The sequence below is a fragment of the Heterocephalus glaber genome, unplaced genomic scaffold, assembly GCF_053883595.1.
Source record: "Heterocephalus glaber isolate CG9 unplaced genomic scaffold, H.glaber_assembly_v1.0 deba00001058, whole genome shotgun sequence".
NCBI classification, from domain to species: domain Eukaryota; kingdom Metazoa; phylum Chordata; class Mammalia; order Rodentia; family Bathyergidae; genus Heterocephalus; species Heterocephalus glaber.
In genome coordinates, this window is record NW_028258184.1 from 2,584,890 (window position 1) to 2,606,209 (window position 21,320).

Consider the following 21,320-nt stretch of genomic DNA (forward strand, 5'->3'; position numbering starts at 1 on the left):
AAGGAAATACTAGAACTCAAACTATTGAAGATATGAACCTAACAGATGTTTACAGAGTGTTTCACCCCACAAAATCAGAATACACATTCTTTTCAGCTGCACACGAGTCATTCTCCAAATATGTGAGACCACATACTCACTCATAGAACATATTTAGGAAGTGCAAAGGAATTGAAGTTATCCCCTATATATTATCAGACCACAGTGCGATGAAATTGGAAATCAACAGCAAAAGAAACTGCAAAAACTCCATAAACACATGGAAATTGAACAACACACTTTTGAATAACCAATGCGTCACAGATGAAATTAAAGAACTCAGACAGTTCCTTCAATTAAATGACAATGACAGTACAACATATCGCAATCTATGGGACACAATGAAAGCGGTCTTATGAGGGAAATTCATAGCAGTGAATAATCATATCAGGAAAACAGAGAAAGCCCAATTAAACAACCTGATGCTGAGCCTCAAGCTTCTAGAAAAAGAGCAGGACAAACTCAAAGCTCATACAAGGGAGGAAATTATAAAGATCAGAGGAGAAATCAATGCAATGGAGACTAAGAATGACACAAAAAAACAATGAAGCCAAGAGTTGGTTCTTCGAAAGAATCAACAAAATTGACAAACCCTTAGCCAACCTTATCAGAAAAAGGAAAGAAAAGGCCCAAATCCATGCAATTAGGAATGAAAAGGGTGAAATTACAACAGACCCAGCAGAAATCCAGAGAATCATCAATACCTACTTCCAGAACCTATATGCCAATAAGATGGAAAACACAGAAGAAATGAACAGATTGCTAGGTACGTATGAATTACCAAAGTTGAACAAAGAAGACCTAAACATTCTAAATAACCCAATATCAATCAATGAAATTGAAAACGTAATAAAAAACTTACCAACTAAGAAAAGCCTGGGTCCTGATGGCTTCACTGCTGAATTCTACAAGACATTTAGAGAGGAACTACTGCTACTACTGTTTAAACTCTTCAATGAAATTGAAAAGGAAGCAATACTCCCAAATTCATTCCTGGAAGCAAGCATCACTTTGATCCCCAAAGCAGAGAAAGACCCAACCAAAAAAGAGAATTATAAGCCAGTCTCACTAATGAACATAGATGCAAAAATCCTTAATAAGATACTGGCAAACAGAATGCAGAAGATCATCAAGCAGATCATACACCCTGACCAAGTGGGATTCATCCCAAGGATGCAGGGAATGGTTCAATATATGCAAATCAATCAGTGTAATACACTGTATCAATAGAGCCAGGGACAAAAACCGTATGATCATCTCAATAGATGCAGAAAAAGCATTTGACAAAATCCAACATGCATTTATGATAAAAAAAAAACCTACAAAAAATTGGAATAGACAGTCTCTACCTCAATCTGATAAAAGCCATCTATGAAAAACCAACAGCCAATATCATACTAAATGGTCAAAAACTGAAATCCTTTACACTAAAATCAGGAACAAGACAAGGATGTCCACTATCACCACTCCTGTTCAATATAGTTTTGGAAACGTTAGCCACAGCAATTAGACAAGAGAAAGAAATAAAAGGAATAAAGATAGGAAATGAAGAAGTCAAATTGTCATTATTTGCAGATGACATGATACTCTACATAGAAGACCCCAAGAACTCCACCAAAAGTCTTCTAGACTTAATAACCAAATTCAGTCAAGTAGCTGGTTACAAGGTCAACACACAAAAATCAATAGCTTTCCTCTACACAAACAACAGACTCACTGAGAGAGAAATAGGGCAAATAATTCCTTTCAAAATAGCATCCAAAAAACTGAAATACCTAGGAATCAACCTAACAAAAGAAATCAAAGACCTCTTCTCTGAAAACTATGGCACTCTGAAAAGAGAGATTGAAGATGATATCAGAAAATGGACAGACATCCCCTGCTCCTGGGTTGGAAGGATTAATATAGTGAAAATGGCTATACTTCCAAAACTGCTATATAGATACAATGCAATCCCAATTGAAATCCCAGCAGCATCCTTCATAGACCTTGAGAAAACAATCCAAAAATTCATTTGGAACAAGAAGAGACCTAGAATAGCAAAAGCAATTCTAGGTAACAGACCCATGCCTGGGAGTATTACAACCCCCAACTTGAAACTATACTACAAAGCTACTGTGATAAAAACAGCATGGTACTGGCAAAGAAACAGACCTGAAGACCAGTGGAACAGATTAGAAGATGCAGAAACAACTCCAGACACACTCAGCCACCTCATCTTTGACAAAGGAGCCAAACACCCTCTCTGGAGGAAAGATAGTCTCTTAATAAATGGTGCTGGAAAAATTGGGTTTCAACTTGCCAAAGACTAAAACTAGACCTATATCTCTCACCATGCACTAATCTAAAATTGAAATGGATTAAAGATCTAAATATAAAAACAGAAACGCTGAACCGGCTGGAACAGAGGTCAGGTAGAACTCTTCAAGACATTGGGGTAGAAAAAGACTTTATGAACAAAACCTCAGTTGCCCGTGAACTAGCACAAACAATCAACAAGTGGGATCTCTTTATACTAAAAAGCTTCTGCACAGCAAGAGAAACCACCATCAGTGTGAAGAGACAACCCACAATGTGGGAAAAAATTTTCACCAGTGGTCCCTCAGACAAAGGTCTACTATCTCGAATCTATAAAGAACTTTAAAAAATCAGACCTCCCACATTTAAAGGCCCAATCCAAAAATGGGCATCTGAAATGAACAGACATTTCCCACACAAAGAAATAGAAATGGCAAATAAATGTATGAAAAAATGTTCAACATCACTGGTCATTCGAGAGATGCAAATGAAAACAACGCTGAGATTCCATCTCACTCCAGAAAGAATGGGTGCTATCATGAAATCAACCAACTACAAATGCTGGCAGGACTGTGGGGAAAGAGGAACCCTGCTCCACTGCTGGTGGGAGTGTAGACTGGTGCAACCACTGTGGAATTCAGTATGGAGATACCTCAAAGAACTAGGACTGGAAGTCCCATTTGACCCAGCTATTCCCCTGCTGGGTATCTTCCCCAAAGAAGTAAAAGAATCATACCACAGGGCTGGGGATTTAGCTCAGTGGTTCTGCCACCTGCCTCGCAAGCACAAGGTCCTGAGTTCAATTCCCAGTACCAAAAAGAAAAAAAAGAAAAAAAAGGAGTCATACCACAGTGATATATGCACACCCATGTTCATAGCACAGTTTGTAATAGCTAACTTGGAAACAGCCCAAATGCCCATCAACTGGAGACTGGATCAAGAAAATGTGTTTTTTTTTATAAAATGGAGTAGTACTCAGTCATCAAAAATGAGAAATTAGAGACATTTATTGCTAAATGGATGCACATTGAGATGATACTCTTAAGTGAAATAAACAGGACACACGTGTAAATACCAAATAGTTTCTCTAGTGTGAGAAACTGAACGTGTAAATAAGGACTAAAAGGTATAACAGATAATGTGAAATAGGAAGACAAAGGGCAAAGGGGAGGGGGAAGTGGGAGGGGAAGGGGAAAGGAAGGGAATGGAATTAATAGGAGAAAATGGAAAAATGGAAACAAAGTCTGTGTAAATAGGGAGGGATGGAGGGGTTGAAGGGAGGTCAGGGGAAGGGGGAAAAAATAAGAACCAAGAGAGACTATGTAAAGGTGCATATCTCCAATGATGAATGTCATTATATTGTACACCTAAAATGTACCAATAAAAGGATATACAAAAAATAAAAATTAAAAAATAAAAAACTAATTTCCATCAGTTACCTACTACACAACTTTTAAATAATTGGAAAAAATACTGGAGCCAACACTGAAGCTGGCGAGATAAATGGGAACAAGTAACACCAGTAGGAAAAAATTGATACCAAGGGGAAAACTCCATCTGGGAAAATCATTTCAATTTTTTCTAAATAACGTTGTTGCTAAATATTTCACATAGACTTGAGTATCTTAACAAACTGCCACATAAAATGGCTCATCCAGCAGGAATCTATGACTTGTAGGTGTTTGTCCCCTAGGGATTTCAAATTTATTGTCAGTAGCTGTGTGAGAAAGACAGGATTACCTTCTGGGAACCAAAGTGTAGTGACTGTTCCCTCTCAGGAATGTAACAGTGGAAACGGGGTAAGGTAGTTCACTAGTGGAACCTCTAGGGAGTGAGCAGAGTTGGAGACCTGGAATTGGACAGAGCGCTCAGCGCCCTGGGCAGCTCACTGACACAAGGGTCCTAAATATTCCTCATTTAGCACAATCGGTGGGTAAATACTAGAGAGCACTCTATCCTCTCCAGGCTAAAAGAAGAATCAAGCAATTGCTATCTATGTAATCAATATCCTGAAAAGGGTATAGCATCTAGAATTGAAAATGGGCCCGCAAGATTACCCACCCTCCAAAACAAGATGCTAAAAAGGATGCAGCATCCCCCAAAAGGCCGGAAAGCACAACTCCTGTGTTGAGCTTTGCAGTCTGAAGGCAGGGTACCCGGGTGAGGGGGACTGGGGGCTGGAGTCCCAGAACCGCAGGGCACTGTGGGCACCAGCCCCGCCTCTGGGCCTCTCCCTCCAGTCCCAGGGACCCCCTGTCCTGTGCACAGCAATGTTTGCATTGCCCATGATGTACATACACTGCGTTCATATTTCAAGTACATCTAATGTTTCAAAAACTTTATGTAAAAAAAAAACAATTTGACCTTAGAACCAAAGAACGTCATGCTTACAAAATACATGTTAGCAGTGTGTTGAATCTAGTGAAATGCTTTTTTTACATTTCATTTTATTAGTACATGTTTGTAATTCATGCAGTTTACAATCATCTTGGGGAGTGGTTACATGGACATATTTCCACGGCCCCTTCTCTCTTCCCCCTCTGGTTCCCGATCACCTTTCTCCTACCTGTTGATGCTATTTGTTTAGCACAAGCTATGGCTTGTAATGTCTACAGTGATTGGGGTTTCCAGGTTCCTGTACTGCGCACATCTTCATTCTTCTCACTTCCCCTTCGTCTCCCCTTACCCCTTTTCTTCTTCCCTTGGACCCCTTCCTTCCCTATGGGACCAGATCTGAGATCTGTCCAGCCGACAGGTGAAATGCTTTTTTAAAAAAATACCTGTTTTTAGTGGTTCTACATCTTAATGCTGAAAAAAAATAGTGCGACCATTCTTTCTTCTTAGACTGTATACAGAAACTTGGCAAATGGATACCTAAGGAGAATTACTTGGACACAAACTTACTAAATAAATCCTGTACAGCATCTAAAACAACAACTGCCAAAAAAATCAAAAGCCAGAAAGCTAAGGCCACGGTTCCCAAACTATGCTCAGAGTCACCAAAAGGACGGAACAAATTTACACAGGTGCCAGAAGGTCATTTTAAATTTTCCATCCAGCACTGGACACCATACAGACAGGAGTTTCCAGTCTCAGCCTCAGCACCGTCATTCTCAGCTCCAAGACCTTCTGTCTTGGCGAGGTGGCTTCAATCTCATTTCAAGGTTGGTGAAGTCACGCAGCACCAACAGACACGACCCACTCAGTAATTAGCAAATATCTAGCATTTTCTGCAACTAGTAAGTTTCTAGAAATTAACCACGTTTAGTGGTGCACATTTGAAATCCCCGTACTCCAGAGGCTGAACCAGGAGGTTTTCCATGAGTTCAAGGGCAGGCCAGCCTGGACTATATAGTGAGACCCTGTCTTTAAATATAAAGCAGAAAATAAGTTGCTTGGCCCCCAAAAAACTTACTAAGACACTACGGAAGCTGTGAGCCAAGGAAGTTTAGGAGCCTCTGTGTTTGTACACTCTTTACGGTCCACACTTTCATTAAGCACCTACTACGTGCAAGATCTGTATAGTCCCTGTGAGAAAAAACAAAAGTCAAATAGAGAAAATCATAGTACCATGAAAAAAGTACAGATAAAGCATTTAAAAGTTCAGAGAAATGCACATTTAATTATTCTGGTTAAAATGTTAAGCCAAAAAGCAGTCACGTATGAATTCTTAGCGCACATCTTTCAAAAACTGCCTGTTCACTTTACTGTCTTAGTAAGAACATTCTGAAAACATGCTTTTTCCTTGAACTAAACATTTAGTTTTATGTATGTATTTCTGAATGCATGGCTGGCTAAGTAAAGATCTGAATGAGAATCTTATGGAACCTCAGGATAGGAGTTTGCATAACGTGTTGCCCTTAGCTTTTCCACCATCCGCAGCTAACTCTCCTGGCCCAGGACGGCACTTCCACACTTGGCTGCACAGGAGTCTCACCCAGGGAACTGTCACTGACTCCCTGGCCCCGCCCCAGCCCAATTAGGTGAGAGTCACTGCAGAGGGGTCCAGGAAATCATATTTTTCAAAGTTCCCAAATGATTTCGGTGCACAGCCAGGGTTGAAAACCACTGACCCAGCATGGGAATGATGTAAAGCCGAGGCCTAACCATCCTCTTCAGTTTATATTTAATTGTCCTTTTAATGTTTCAATAAAAGTTTTAGCTGCACGTCTTTGATATTGTTGACATCCCCTGGGTAGCTCGGGTCCCTCTGTGTGTGCCTAGGGGCACAAGCAAGATGTCAGATGCTGGGCCGGGGATTTAGCTCAGTGGTTCCGCCGCCTGCCTCAAAAGCGCAAGGACCCAAGTTCGGTCCCTGGTACCAACAAAAAAAAAGTCAGATGCTGACCTAAATGACAAGTGAGCTGGCTCAGTGGTTACTATGTCCATTAATAATGCTATTCCTGTAATCACCTGCATCTGCCATTTTCCACTCATGTATTTGTGTCCTTTCTACATTAAAAATACCTGACTTTTCAATACTTTTTACCCTATACTTCTAGGGCTTTTTCAAAACAGCAGTCTATACAGAAAAATCTGGAAAACACAGGAAAATGTAAAGGAAAATAAAAATATTTCTTCATCCTATTTCTCAGAAGTAACTTGGTTTGCATCCAGCACTTTTTAGAACATACTCAAAAATTACAGATCAAGGACCACACAATGCTGGTATACAGCGGCAGCCCAGAAAAACAATAGCTGGATGGATTGCCGGGGCACAGTGCTGCCTTTGTCCTCATCTACTGTTCACCATGACAGTGCAGCGGCTGCTTTCATGCAACAGAAGCAAATGGTAACTGGACAACTGCACAATGGACTTGGACTTTAACCTCCGTCTTCCCGTGACACTAACCAGCATGTCTTTCTCTGATATGGAAACCTCTTTACCCCCAGCCAAAGCAACCTTAGCATGGTTACTGCAGGTACTGACCACCGGCAGAGGTGCAGCCTGCTCGCTGTGTCGTGCCACATCTGCTGTTCTTGGTACTGATGCGGTAGGATTTGGTGGCAGCGTACATCCCGGTGTGCCACCTGAGGGACATCGTGGAAGAAGGCGTGGTAAAATGGAAAGGCATTCAGGCATACGGGAATGGGGGTGCAGTACAGCTTCCCTAAGAAAAACTAGGCCGTTTGGAACCACGTCCCTGAAACAGACTTCCGTCCCCAAGAGCCCTTCTGCTCCAGGGTATTCTAAGTGGGCAGGAGCTGGAATGGCCGGGAAGTGGTTCCTGAAGAACGCTGGCAGCTGAGCAAGCTCGTGCTACCTGCGAGAGCTCCTTCCTGGCCGATGCTAAGGTGACCGGTCCCTGGAGTGCCGGCCATGGAGTTACACAGAGACCTAAGGGTGTCGATGCTGCGTAACCCTCTCCGCAGGACCTGGAGAGCTACCGAGCTATGCTTCTGAGAGGGCACCACAAGCTCAGGACGCTGCTGACAGCGTGCCTCCCTCACGGACTGAGGAGCTGTACACCTCCCAAGGAACTAGGCCAGGAAGCGCTACTGAGCCCAATGGCTTCTTGGGCATTGCGTTGATGCTGAGTCTCACATACTCTGCGCTTCCCTGATAATGCCTGTTAGCCTTAATACACCTTATCGTTGAGACATTTTTTTAAAAAATTAAATATACTTCGGGGCGGGGATTTAGCTCAGTGGTTTCGCTGCCTGCCTCGCAAGCGCAAGGACCCGAATGCGATCCCCGGTACCAAAAAAAAAATTTAAAAAAAAAAAAGAAACATACTTGAAAAATAGATCTATGCAAAATTAAGATTACATTGTTGTTTAAGCATAGAATAAGGCATGAAAGAAACTCATCAAATTGTTAACTATCAACAGGTTCGTGGGAGGAAGGGGATGAAGTGAGACTCATTACAAGAAAGGAAAAAGGACTGCTCCCTTCGGCAGCACATATACTAGAAAGGAAAAAGGAAAATAAATCAACAATGTTGTTATGCTGTGTTTTCAGTGAAGACTGTATTGCAAACATGGATCTGTGGTATTAAATATTTTTCAAATTAACTGACTTCATTATTCAAGAAAATTCTATAGTTGTAATTTATTTAAATATTCTCCAATTGCTGTATTTTTAGTCACTTCGAATTTCCACATTTGCAAATAATGCTTTAATTAAAATCCAGACATACATACATCTTTGAACCTTTATTTCCAGGGAAGGAGAAATAATAGGTCGAAGGATGAGCTATTCAAAGCCTCCTGACACGGTCTGCTAAATGCTCCCCAGTATGTGATACCAATTTATCCCGTAAACAGGCCATTATTCCCGTTTTATTTCACTATGCTCAATATATCAGTGTGATTGTTCCTGTCTCCCCAGGGAGCAAGTATGAAAAAGAAGGTTCAGTAAAGCTTTGAAATTACTCTTTTTTCACTTATCTTGCAGTCCCCACATTGTTATTTTTTCCCATAACACCTGCTTGATAGATTGAGAGCCCTTACAAAGAAAATTAAATCCAAAACCAGCCTGACAAAAACCAATAAGAGCCCAATAGGTATTCTTTTGTTGTTTTGCAATTCCGTTCATGAATTCACATGCTTTATTCACACTGAAGTAAAGTGGAAAGGACTTAATAAAACATCCATTTTCCCACTTACAGAAGGCTTCCTTTTCTTGTTCTATCTACATGCAAAGTATGTTGAAATCAATGAAGAGAAAATGGAACTTCCTTCAAAACTGCCAGACACACGCTTCAGCGTCTTTCTGAAAGCGCTCATCAGCATTTTATTTAAGTGTCTGAGACCCTTGTGCTATAAGGTGGTTAGATTTAAACAGAATGAGTCACAGCATTTTCTACTGTTTCTCAAACATCTCAGTAAAAGGTAGCCTCTTTTCTGTCATTTAACATTGGAAAGGAATACTGATAAGTAAATAGAAATTTGGGTGCCATGGCATAAATGGGTGCAGTCCATGGTACTGGAAGAGACAGTCAGGCCTGGAAATTTTAAGCAAAATAAGCAGTCATTAATTTATTCTTCGGTGAAAAATATTAAATTGAAAGATCTCAAAGACAGCAAATATGACAATGCATACACAGTACACATTTTATACACATTTTATATGAAAGTCTACATGTAGCTTCTATTTTCAAAAAGAAAGGTATCAATAAAATACACTTAATCAAACATTTATTAAGTTAACCAGGCATTAAGAAAGCACTAAGTCCAAAAAGTCAAAATAAACCCCAAAAAACAACAAAAAAAGAAAGCAGTAAGTCCAGAGTGAGACCATGTGTTACAATAGCTTCTGTTTGTTCAGTAGCTTCTTTATCAGTAACTATGTTACAATTCTAAGTATGTTGTTATATTTAATATTCCAAAATTTCAAGCCTGAAGAAATTCAAATTCTAGTGGGAAGGGCATATAAAAAAATGGCACAGACAAAGTATTATGGGTCTACAGAAATGGGAAACATGAATTCTGAGTGAGGGAGTTTGGGATTTTTTCAGGTAGGAATTGAGACCAAAGTTGAAAGAGTAGATAAATTGTAAGATCTAGAATTGAGGCAAAGACACATCAAGAAGAAGGAAGATGGGCCGGGGATTTAGCTCAGTGGTTTCGCTGCCTGCTACGCAAGCACAAGGACCCGAGTTCAATCCCCGGTACCAAAAAAAAAAGAAGAAGGAAGACCACGAAGAAGGTCACCAAGGCTTTAAAAAAAAGGAAATAAATGCAGTTTTAAGAGAATAACAGTTGCAGCAATGAAGAAATCTGAATCTGGGAAAAGGAGAGTTGACTGAATTTCACTCCACCGTCCACGAAAAGAGGGTCCAGCGGTGTCTAGCAAGAACGTTTTTGTACAAAAAGACCTGTGTGAGAGCCATTTGTAAAACAGAAACGAGAAGTAGCTATTGAACTGGGTTAGGGTCAAAAAAAGAAGGTCAAAATTAGAGCAAAAGAGAAAGATCAGAAGCAACAATATGTAGGATCTGTCAGCTGATGTGATACTGAGATTTTAAATATGCAGAGATTTTTGTGCTTCAACAGCCAAGAGAACAAAAAGAATATTTATTTAATAATTATTTATTGAGAAACTAATAAGTGCCAATCAAGGTGATCGGCTGGCATTGAGGGTCAGGCAAACAGAACACAACATCAGTTCCTACTCTGTGAGCTTGAGTCTGCTGGGGAGCCACACAATCAATAGAACATTTCGACTGCATGCACAGAGTCCAGGGCCATACGTTCCACAGCAAAGCCAGGCTGCAGGGTCCAGGGTGACTCCTGACTCCAGTGAAAGCTGAGGCCACGCAGTCTCTGCTGCCCTTCACGAGCAGAGCTCTCCAGAGAAGAGAGAGATCGAGGGAGGCAAACAGAGGCACTGGGGCCTCAAAGAGCAGAGGGCAGGGACTACAGATAGGGAAGCCTAACCGGGTGTGGGCTGGAGCCCAAGCAGACCAAGAACACTGGATGGAAGCGCCAGCCTCAGCAGACCCAGCCATGTCCTCCTGTCAAGAAACACAAGTGAGCTGGCCAAGTCCGCTCATCCCGGTCATTCTGTGATGTAACTCCATTTAAAGTCTCTCCTCTTGATACCAAAACAGTAATTCTTTGATCTTTCATCCCTTTGAGACTCTGATGAAGCTATGAATCTCTCCTTACCCCTACCACAGCCAAAAACTAAAAATAAAAAAGCACATACTCACAAAGACCAAATTCTGTATGCAATCTCCCTGGGCTCAGAGGTTCCCGTGGACGAAGGTTCTAAACACTGCTACGAACATCTTCACGTTTCATAGTCCACAGCTTTAAAAAGAGGAATGGTTGGGCCAGGGATTTAGCTCAGTGGTTCTGGCTTCTGGCACCTGCCTTGCAAGTGCAAGGACCCGAGTTCGATCCCCAGTACCAAAAACAAAAAAAAAAAAGGGGGAATGGATGTTTTAACAACCACTGCTAATTTCAAAATAGCTCTACTTTCCCGGATAACGATGGCCGTGTGCTCAGAGAGGCTATGAGGCGAGCATATGAGCCACACGGCCAGGGTTCTGCCCCAGAACTGTGTCTCAGTACCCAGGACATCAAGGCTAGCTGCCTGAACTCCACAATAACAACACCTGACTCTCAGACACCTCATAGCATTAGCAGACTACAGGAAACACAGTCCGAACCACCTTAGCCCCCAAGTGAGTTTGGTATTACCCATACTTGTATTAACTTCCACACATAAAAATCTCCTGATGTTTTTTAAGTGATGTTGTGGCTTTACTAAGACCTCCTTCAGAAAAATCTGCACATATTTTAGTATGGATAAATTGGCCCTTCTGGAAATTTTTCTTTCACTTAAAGTTTAAAAGGTGGCCATTTATTTCTATGAAACTAAACAACCTCAGTGAAATATGCTGCATAAAAATCAATGTCTATGATACCACAGAGTGGGAATATTGACACTGACTAAAAATTTTTCAAGCAAAGTTTTAGTTACCAAAATACTTAATTTCTTTGTATTATTTCTGTTAAAAAGACATTAGTCGTGCATTTACACACCCATTCTACTGATCTGGGGAGAATGGAACACAAAAAGAAAGTCTAATTCAAGTCAGAAATGTTATGTTTTCAACAAACATTTACTGAGCTAAAAATACTAACACTGGATGGACAATGATACTCTCGCCTGATGGATCAGCGTTCTAGGTATGGAGTGCATTGTTTCAAGTCTCTCAAACACTTCAGGTATTCTTCTCAATTGACACATGACACAGGATTTGAAAAGTTAACTGTCTCAACATTTCACTGCTGGACAGTAGTGAACAGTGCAGTGTACAATTAAAAAGCCCATTCTTCCTCAAGCAGAAAAACTGAGGTCAAATGACGTGATCATCAGCCACTGGGTAGATTCCAGAATATTCAATGAACTTACATACAGTTCTCTTCCCCAAAATTGAGCAATGCCAAAAGCTGCGTAAGGGCAAACTTATTGCAAAGCCAGGTGTTTTGTCTTCTTCTATCCCAAATTTGAACACAAGTTGCTATGAAGAAGCTATATAATTATGAAACAATCAACTCTAAAAATAAATTAAATAAAAATAAAAGAAATCCTTTCATTCTTAAGATGAATCGTAGCTATGGTAATAGAAAATTCTCTCAATAAATGTGCCTTTGTAAGGCAGCCAATCAACGACCAACACTCCTAAGCATCGGCCAATCAAGAATGGACTCACTCCAATGACCAGCCTGTGCAGGCCAACCCAAACAGCCGAAGTCTAGAAGTCTCGGCAGAAAAGGCAGCCGCTACTGCTAATGTCATACCAGCGCCACCACTGACAGTCCCTCAGTCTCACAAGTTCCCCCCAAAAAGCCCTCTGCAAAGTCCATTTCCTAATCTTTGAGAAAGACCAGTTGGGGAGCATAGCTCTCCCTATCAGAAAATAAGCAATAAATTCAGAGTTTTGTTCAGGTAGGAATGATGGTCTCATCCTCTGACACACACCATGTAGTTGAGGGCTTAGAAGATTCTCAACACAGTATTTCCTACATTAATAAATAATTACAATTACGCTAACATTCTTCCGAGCCTTGCTCTGCATCCTCCACATCAATACTATGTATGACATGAAATCATTTGCCTTATAGATGATTTTCATTTTGAAGGCTTCTAAGCAATATTTCTTCCTTAATAATTGAAAAGATGAGAATACATTCTTAAATAAAAATGATGTACCACATACACATAACTAAATACTAAAGAATAAAATGGGTGCTAATGTTTTCTAATATTTCTTGAAACTCATTGAAAACCAGAAAAACAATGTAATATGGAAAAGGTTTAAAGAATTTTTTAATTTAAATTATTTCATCTTGTGAAAATACCTTATACACAAATAAATACCAGGTAGGTTAAAGATTTTTACAAATAGAAACATTTTTAGAATTAAGTAGAGGTTTTTGTTGTTGTTAAATGAATTAGGTAAGGAATCATAAAACTAGGTAGATGAATGTGATGATTAATAAATGTTACTAATACTGTATGAAAAAACAAAACAGGGCTGGGGATTTAGCTCAGTGGTTTCGCCGCCTGCTGCGCAAGTGCAAGGACCTGAGTTCGATCCCCAGTACCAAAAAAAAAGACCTCAAAAGAGGGATGGATGAACACGATCACTGCATTGTGCATGCAAGCTACATATGTATGGAAATATCAGTGAATCCCACACTTAATTAATGTGCACAATTAATATGTATTAATAATTATAATTTTAAAAGGGAAGGAAAATATGAAACATATAAAAAGCTAATATTTAATCTGTGGTGAGAACATGAGTGTCAATCACACAGACTGTATTTCTGTATGTTTAAAATATTTCATAATTAAAATGAAATTTAAAAAAAAATACAATATGAGCGGAGGAATTTATTACGACAACCAACATATGAGTAAATACAGAAATGCAAACCAAAAACTTCTTGGTTCTGCTTCATGCCTTAAGTCGTGCCAATGACCCTTCTGCCTTAGTCTCGTTTGCTGAGAAAAAATTCCTGCCTCGAGGAAAGGAATAAATATGAGAAAAGGCAAAAATGGAAACAAAGTCTTTGTAAATAGGGAAGGGTGGAGGGGTGAAGGGAGGGCTAGAAATGGGGAAAAAATAAGAACAAAGATGCATCATGTACAGGTACAAGGTCCCAATGATGAATGCCAGCATGTTGTATACCTAAAATGTACCAACAAAATTAATGAATGAAAAAAAAAATTCCTGCCATGAGGAGAGGTTTATTTTGGCTCACAGTTTAGTTTAGTCCACAGTCAGCCAGCTCCAAAGCGGAACTGCATGGCAGAGAGGCACGGGAGGTGAGAGCTGCTCACCTTCTGGTGCCCAGGAAGTAGAGAGAGAGAACTCCTTCCAGGTCACCCCAGCCTCTTCCGACCAGGCCTCACCTCCTTAGGGCAACCTCAGCTCAGAACTCCTTCCTGGGTGAATCCACTGAAGAGTGCGGCACCCCGTTGTCCACTTCCACAAGCCCCATCTCTGAACGCACCAGGCTTTGGGGGGTAAATCCCAGATCTAAACCATACACCTTCTATTAAGAGAGGAACAGAAACAAAACCCTCCTTAGTCCTTTCCAGCCATCACTATTTTTATAGATTATAAAACTCTAGTGCTGAAAAAGCAAGTAATTAAGCAATAAAGAGCTTATTATGGGAGCTTATTATTATTATGGGAAACCAGACCCTTAACAATCAAAAGTTTGTTTCTACCCTTGTTCCTCTACACAGAAATGCTAACAGAGCACTGCCCCAGTCAGCCTGGCCAGGTCAACTTGGTTGGATTAAGAGACCCTAGAAAAGTGGGGGATTGTGAGGACATTCACCCCATCAGTGGATTAATTTGTTGATTAGAAGGAAGGAGGCCACTGGGTGTATCTTCTGATGGGTAACCTTTTCCAAGGCTCTTTGCCTTTAACTTTGCTTCCAGCCTGCCCTAAGGTGATCTCCTCCACCGAGTGAGCCCAGGGCATTGCTGTTTCTGCCTCACCACAGGCCTAAGGTAAAGGATCCAGCTGACCATGGACTCAAACTTCTGAGCCAAAAAAAGACTTTTGTGCCTTTAATTTGTATACGTCAGATATTTTTTCTCAGCAGCAGCAAGTTGACTAATACAAGCATATTGTGACACCCTGTCTTACATTCATATGTATTTATGCCTTCTCCATCTATAAATGCTACACACCACAAGAGAAAAAACTTGCTCTTCAAACTCTTCAAAATCCCAGAGATTCTGTGCATAGAGAATGTTCAGCTGCATTTGCTGTGTTGAATTTGACTGCTGTATTACAAATCTGTTTCTTTGTTTGGATAATTTCCCATTTTAGTAGTTCAAAATATCATATTTAATTTTTAATTATGGGAATTTGCAAGCTTCAAGAAATTACTACTTCTAAAGTAAACTCTTCTAATTCTTTCCCTTATGACAAAGCCTCCGAGAACAACAAAACCTGAGTGACAGAGTTCAGATCTTTCATTTAGCAGGCCATCAATTTAGAAACAGCTGCCTTATTGGCCTTTACCATAGCCATCAACCAATCAAGAAGCAAACATTTATCCATCAATCTAACCACTGAGAAAAGGTGCTCTGAACCTAACCCAAATTCAGAGTTGATACTGACTTCCTGCTATTTGCTGGGTTCTGGAAGTACAAAGAAAAAAATCAGTTTAACATAGCTGACTCCTTTGTTTTCAGTTTTACCCAAAACAGACTAACAATAATTCCTAAATAATGCTCCCATTTATTTCTGTCCCACCAACTTTCTAAACCTTCACCTGATTTCTTATATTAATTGGGACACACCTCACATCCTGTGTGAGAATTTTTAATAAACTCCTGATGAATCCTTTTTTGGCCTTTATCAGTCATGATTCTCTCTTGTTTTCTATTTCTAGGATACCATGAATTCCAAATAATCTCTGAACACTTTTTGTTTGTTTGTTTGTTTTGGTACTGGGGATTGAACTTGGGTCCTTGCGCTTTTGAGGCAAGTGGTGGAACCACTGAGCTAAATCCCCGGCCCTCTGAACACTTTTTGATAGGTCTCCCACTACCTCAGCAGCTATTATGTATAGTAGCTGCCCTCTTCCTATGTGTCTTGCCCCCTCCCCTGTGTGACGTCATGCCAAGATAGTTGCTCCCACCAAAGAACAAACCCTTCTTCCCAGCGTGACCCTGTTCCCCCCAGAGAGTAACCTAACACTCGCTCACCTCCTACCACCTAGTGACGTCACCGGCTCCTCCATTCCCTAGTCACTACCTCACTCAACGCCACCTCAGCCCCTACAAACCACCCCAATCTCTATAAAAGACACTCCCTGCCCCGGCCATATTGCCTTTGTCTCTCCTTTGTTCAGAGACAGCCTGGCAGATCTGTTCTCCTAATAAAGGCTTGTTGTGGCCTGGTCTGGTCTTGGTTTTCAGCCCTTTTACCTGACACTTTTCTCATATTACGTAGCTCTAATATTAATGAAGACCCCTTGAAGTGTGAATACTTACTTGTGAATATTTATATTCACAATTTTTAACTATTTAGATGCAACTGGCATTCCAATTTGAAAATTCAGTCAGCCTCAGATTTCACAGAACTCAATCTTCTTGAACCAATCAATATATTAATCCATTGGCTGCCCCCATTGGGATGTTAATGCCCTTCCCTGCAGTGGAGTTGCAAGTACAGCATTACAGAAAAAGATACCTTAGCATTCCTTTGAGGTAAGCATTTTAAAAAGAAAAGGCTTTACCTGTTTTGCAGAATTCCTTCCTAAAGAGATTGTTCCAAGACACACCATTTTAATGGACAAATGATACCACCCAACACAGTGCCAAAGCTAGCAAAGACAAAGGAGAGCTGTAAAATATTCCTGGTTTCCCCATAAAGAGAAAACACTATCTTCTCAATACAAAGTTTTCCAAAATATAAAAGGCAGCATTTGTTGGCTTATTTGTATGCTGAGGAATATTCTAGTTCAAGTTAAGATTGTTCTAGGGCCGGGGATTTAGCTCAGTGGTTTCACCGCCTGCTGCGCAAGCGCAAGGACCCGAGTTCAACCCCCGGTACCAAAAAAAAAGATTGTTCTAAACAAAAAATAAAAGAAAAAGAAGAAAAGCTACTGTCTGGACTGAGCCTTTCTTAAGAGTCAATTTATCTTCTCAGCCAAAGAAAAGGAATCAATAAAATGATTAAAAATTGAGGCTCACAGATGAATACATTACTAATTTTTGGCTTTCAAAAAATATTTCTTGTTTGCTTGCTGTACGGGATGTTTCAAACACAGTATTGTTTCTACTTTGTTTTAAAAGAAAAGCAGTAATTCTACAACCTGTTTTAACACTTACTACAGAAACATATATGACTTTTAAAGTAAATTTGAGAGACGTACAATTAAACCATGAAAATAAATCCAGCTTCTTTTACTAGAAATTTGTACAACAGCTATGTTATCTTTCTCTTAGTCAACCCTTCCTAATATAATAAAAGTCAATATGATGTTTATACTTCTGAAATACATCATTTACAATAAGACATTCTTAATAAAAGTAGTTGGTAGTATCTGTTGAGTTCGAGGTATTTTAGAGGCGTCATCTCTAATCCGATTCTGCATGTCATTATCTCCATCTCAGAGGAGTTTTAGTAGTTCAGAGTTTAAGAGTACCACTAAGAAGGGGCAGGGCAGACGCAGAGCTCCAGATGTTTTAACACCAAAGCCTGCGCTCTGGACACCTTACCACGTGGCTCTGGAGTGAGTCCTCTGCCAGCTGTGACACTACAGGGCAGAAGTGTGCACAGAGTGCGAGGCCCTGCCAAGACCCCCAGCGAGTCTGGCCTCCATTCCAGGCCCAGCCCAGAACCCACACCCACTCGGTCCTTGGGCAGCCACCCAGGATTTGAATTCTCCAGATCACAGGCTTCATTCCTGCCCAACTTACAGCTTTCAACTGACATTTTGCCAGCCATCAAGTTTGGATGCCAAGAAAATAACTTCATAACTGCCCTCATTTGTTAAGCTTTTTGTGACACACAACTTTTATTTGCTAACTATTGAGGACCAATTATTTAAATGGACTGATTTGCAATGTAGATTTAGAAATGTGTTTTCCTAAGTCTGAGGCGTTCAGCAGTATAAAGAAGAGTAAAACAAAGATCCCTGTTTGGAAGCAAAATTCCTAAGGACATCTAAATAAGTCCTCTGAAGTGAGGAAAAATGCAGGTGCCAAGAAGGAGTGAGAAGGCAGGAGGTTAACATCTTCATGGGCCAAAATGTGACACACTGAGTGCTAATGAGAGGCTAAAAAATAGAGGTAGAAATGTGGAGAAGTAAAAATATAGGATAGGGGAAGAAAATTACCCTGTTAATATTATTCACCACCTTTCAATTAATTTTCATACCTCAGGATTTACACAATACTGAGAAAAACATTTATTACATAAAAAGAATTTTGGGATACTTCAGTATATGTGTAGCACTGTGAAGGGGATGAAGATAAAAGGCCAAAGACACCCAGTAATTATTAATTAATCCCATTTAAATATGTTTTGCACTTACGGTGTTAGACATTCTGGGCTATAAAATGGGTGAATAAATATATCTGTGCTCTGAAAGAATTCAGAAACTCAAGAGAGAGCAAATAAACACTAGAAAACAATGAATTTAAGCAAATCACCAAGAACTGAATCATCAAGTGATATGTGATCCAGTAAGTGGAAGATAATCGTGGACCACAAAAGCTTCCTTGAGAAAGCAGGGCTAAGTAGGTTTCTGCTGGAGTTGGGAATACAAAGATACAGAATGTGGCAGAGGGAAGATAACTGTCAACAGGTTTGAGGTAGGATTTAGTGTAGGAATTCACACACGGAGCTAAGGGAAGACTTTAGTTGAGAGACAGAAATCCAATCAAGAACTTGCTGAAGCAACGCTGAGAATTTATCAGCTCCGGGGAATACAAGAAAGGACTATACAAGCAAACCCGAGGGAATAACAGTTACCCAGCTGGATATGGGGAATGACCGGAAGCAGGAACTCCACTTCCGGTACTGGCTTCACCCCTTCTGTTCATGGCACGGCTGGTTTTCTGTGTGGTGGGATTGTGGCTGATAACAGCTCAAGGGTTTTATGTCCCACCATTTCCGTCGTCAGCGAGGGTGTGAGAGATTGGCACAAGCAGGAGAAAGGGAAGAGAAGTGCTAGGCAGACAATTCTGTGTACATCCACCCTAAAAATCACACGGAGAAGTCCAGCCTGGTGCCACACATCTGTAATCCCAGCAAGAGGATCAAAAGTTCAAGCCCAGCTTGGCCAACTTAGCCAGGCTCTTTCTCCAAGTAAAAAATACAAAGGGCTGGGGATGTAGCTCAGTACAAAAGGCCTTCAATCCAACCCCCTTTGCGAATAAAAGAAAGAAAAAAAAATTTTAATTACACATAGAACAGAGATGACCAAGAGGAAATGAGCCTAGATTGGTAAAAAAATATAACCAGAGAACACAACAATTTAGAAACTTGTCAAAGACAGATGTAGCCAAAATGGTGCCTTTATACACCACTCAGTCTTACACAACCTGGCGGCCAGGTAATGCAAATATGTTATTTGGACAAATATGTCAAACCAATCAAAATGAACTTGCTTCACAATCTCCCATATGCAGTTAATCTCTGATTCATTTATTCATTCATTACCTGAATTTCTCTGTCATTGATTTTTTTTTTTTTTTTGGTACTGGGGATCCAACTTGGGTCCTTGCGCTAGTGAGGCAGGTGGCGGAACCACTGAGCTAAATCTCCAGCCCTTGTCACTGATTTTAAATAGTTCATTTTAAGTTTTTTATAATTGTTTTATTTTTATAAAAAATATCATTTGGGCACTAAAAGTCACCCAGATATTAAGAAAGGCATGCTGAAGATAAACAAGGTAACATCTGAAGAACTGTAACTCGGAAGAGGGTGTATGGGTACCCATTACTCTAGTTCAGTTTCCATTATAAACAGTTGGAGGCAGGTGGGAGCTTGATGGAGACTTCAAATTTCGTAGCAATATAATGAAATATATTTTAGGTTAAAGATTGTATTTTACAGGAACAGAGGGCAGTGTTTCAGCAAGGCTGCTGTCTGAGTGAGAACGACTATTTGAGTAAGAATGGGGAGACCTAATAGGTGCCACCCTCATCCCAACAGATGGAGTGGGGGCCTAGACAGGGAAGCGCCTGTGAAAACAACAGCAGGAAAAGACAGAAAAACACTGCCCCTAGGGTCTTCCAAGAGTGGGAGATGACAGAGGCCACACTGCTTCCTGGTTCCCTGGCTGGACAGCAGGGAAGAGAACCTGAGAAGGAGAAGGGCTGAAGGGGGAGCAGAGCTGTGGGGTGATGACAGCGCCTTCCATGAAATACATTTACAAACTGCCCCTTCCCATCAATGCAGTCCCCTCTCCCTGGGGTGGGACCTCCCACTTTGTCACCCAGTGCCTGAAAAGACAACACAGCACACCAGGACCCCAGACACCCAGGGTCAGAGCCCTGGGGACAGCAGCCTAAGCGCCATATGCTTCCCTGTGAAGCCACCTGTCTCCTGTCTCGGCTCTCCCAGCATGGGAGATTTACAGTTTCCGAGACTTTTTTTAAAATGAGAAACTACATACAGGGAGCTTCAAGTGACAAGAGCAACCTATGCATCCTCAAAAATATGTACATCAACATACATAGTTTAAAATAATTGTGACACCCTTTCTTCTGCACTGGAAATGTCCACCTAAATGATCTCTTACGATGGGTACACCTGTAAGCTAATCTGAAAAAGAGAAAAACTTCATGAATATGTAAAATTCTTGATACCTATTACTTTTTATGAGCATCCTGATCTAGCAAAAAGCCAGGCAACTGCTATGTGCAATTCTATTTTTCAAGTCTCCATTTAGATCATGCAACCACAGTCACTGACAGAATACATTTTAAATCACCCACTGCCTGGTGGAAGGGTGTGGAAAGAAAACTTGGCTTGTTTCAGTGGAAATAAGAGAAGCCAAAGGTGTTTTCATGGGAGACTGGGGAAGGGTCAGCAGGCCGGCCCAGGTGGGAATGGAAGGGGGGTCTGAGGAGCCACTGAGACACCAGTGGGCTGTGTCACACTCTGTGAAGAGTGGGCATGTTTTGAAAACAGCTCAGTTACAGTTTCAATGGCAACGAGTCTCTCCTGTCCTATAAAGGCAGAAAGTCTTCCTAGCTCACAGTAGATCCCAATGAGTGGATCGAGAGGAGGCTCACATTTGGGTCCTGAACGCAACTGCCTTACTGAACGACGGAAAAGGCATCACCAGTCCAACTTCTTCAGGAAACGTGGGCACTGGGGGAGATGTCACATTATTTTTTTCTTTTTTTTTTTTTGGTACCAGGGATCAAACTTGGGTCCTTGCGCTTGTGCAGCAGGCGACGAAACTACTGAGCTAAATCCCCCGCCCAATTTTTTTTTTTTCTTTTCTAACAAAGTGGAATGACAAGCCATGG

General features: G+C 40.8%; 1 protein-coding gene across 2 annotated transcripts in view; it reads right to left on the reverse strand.

Annotated features, from left to right (window-relative positions):
* Fam171b (family with sequence similarity 171 member B) overlaps positions 1-21,320 on the reverse strand; it is a 69,932-nt gene that overhangs the window by 37,745 nt on the left and 10,867 nt on the right. Inside the window, exon 1 of one of the 2 annotated variants that reach the window (XM_087209637.1) lies at positions 5,753-5,768. The exons of the other annotated variant lie outside the window; for it this stretch is intronic. Coding sequence (XP_087065763.1) covers position 5,753 — 1 coding nt within the window. The 5' untranslated portion in view covers positions 5,754-5,768. Of the gene's footprint in view, positions 1-5,752; positions 5,769-21,320 lie in introns of those variants that run through there. 2 annotated transcript variants of the gene reach the window in all.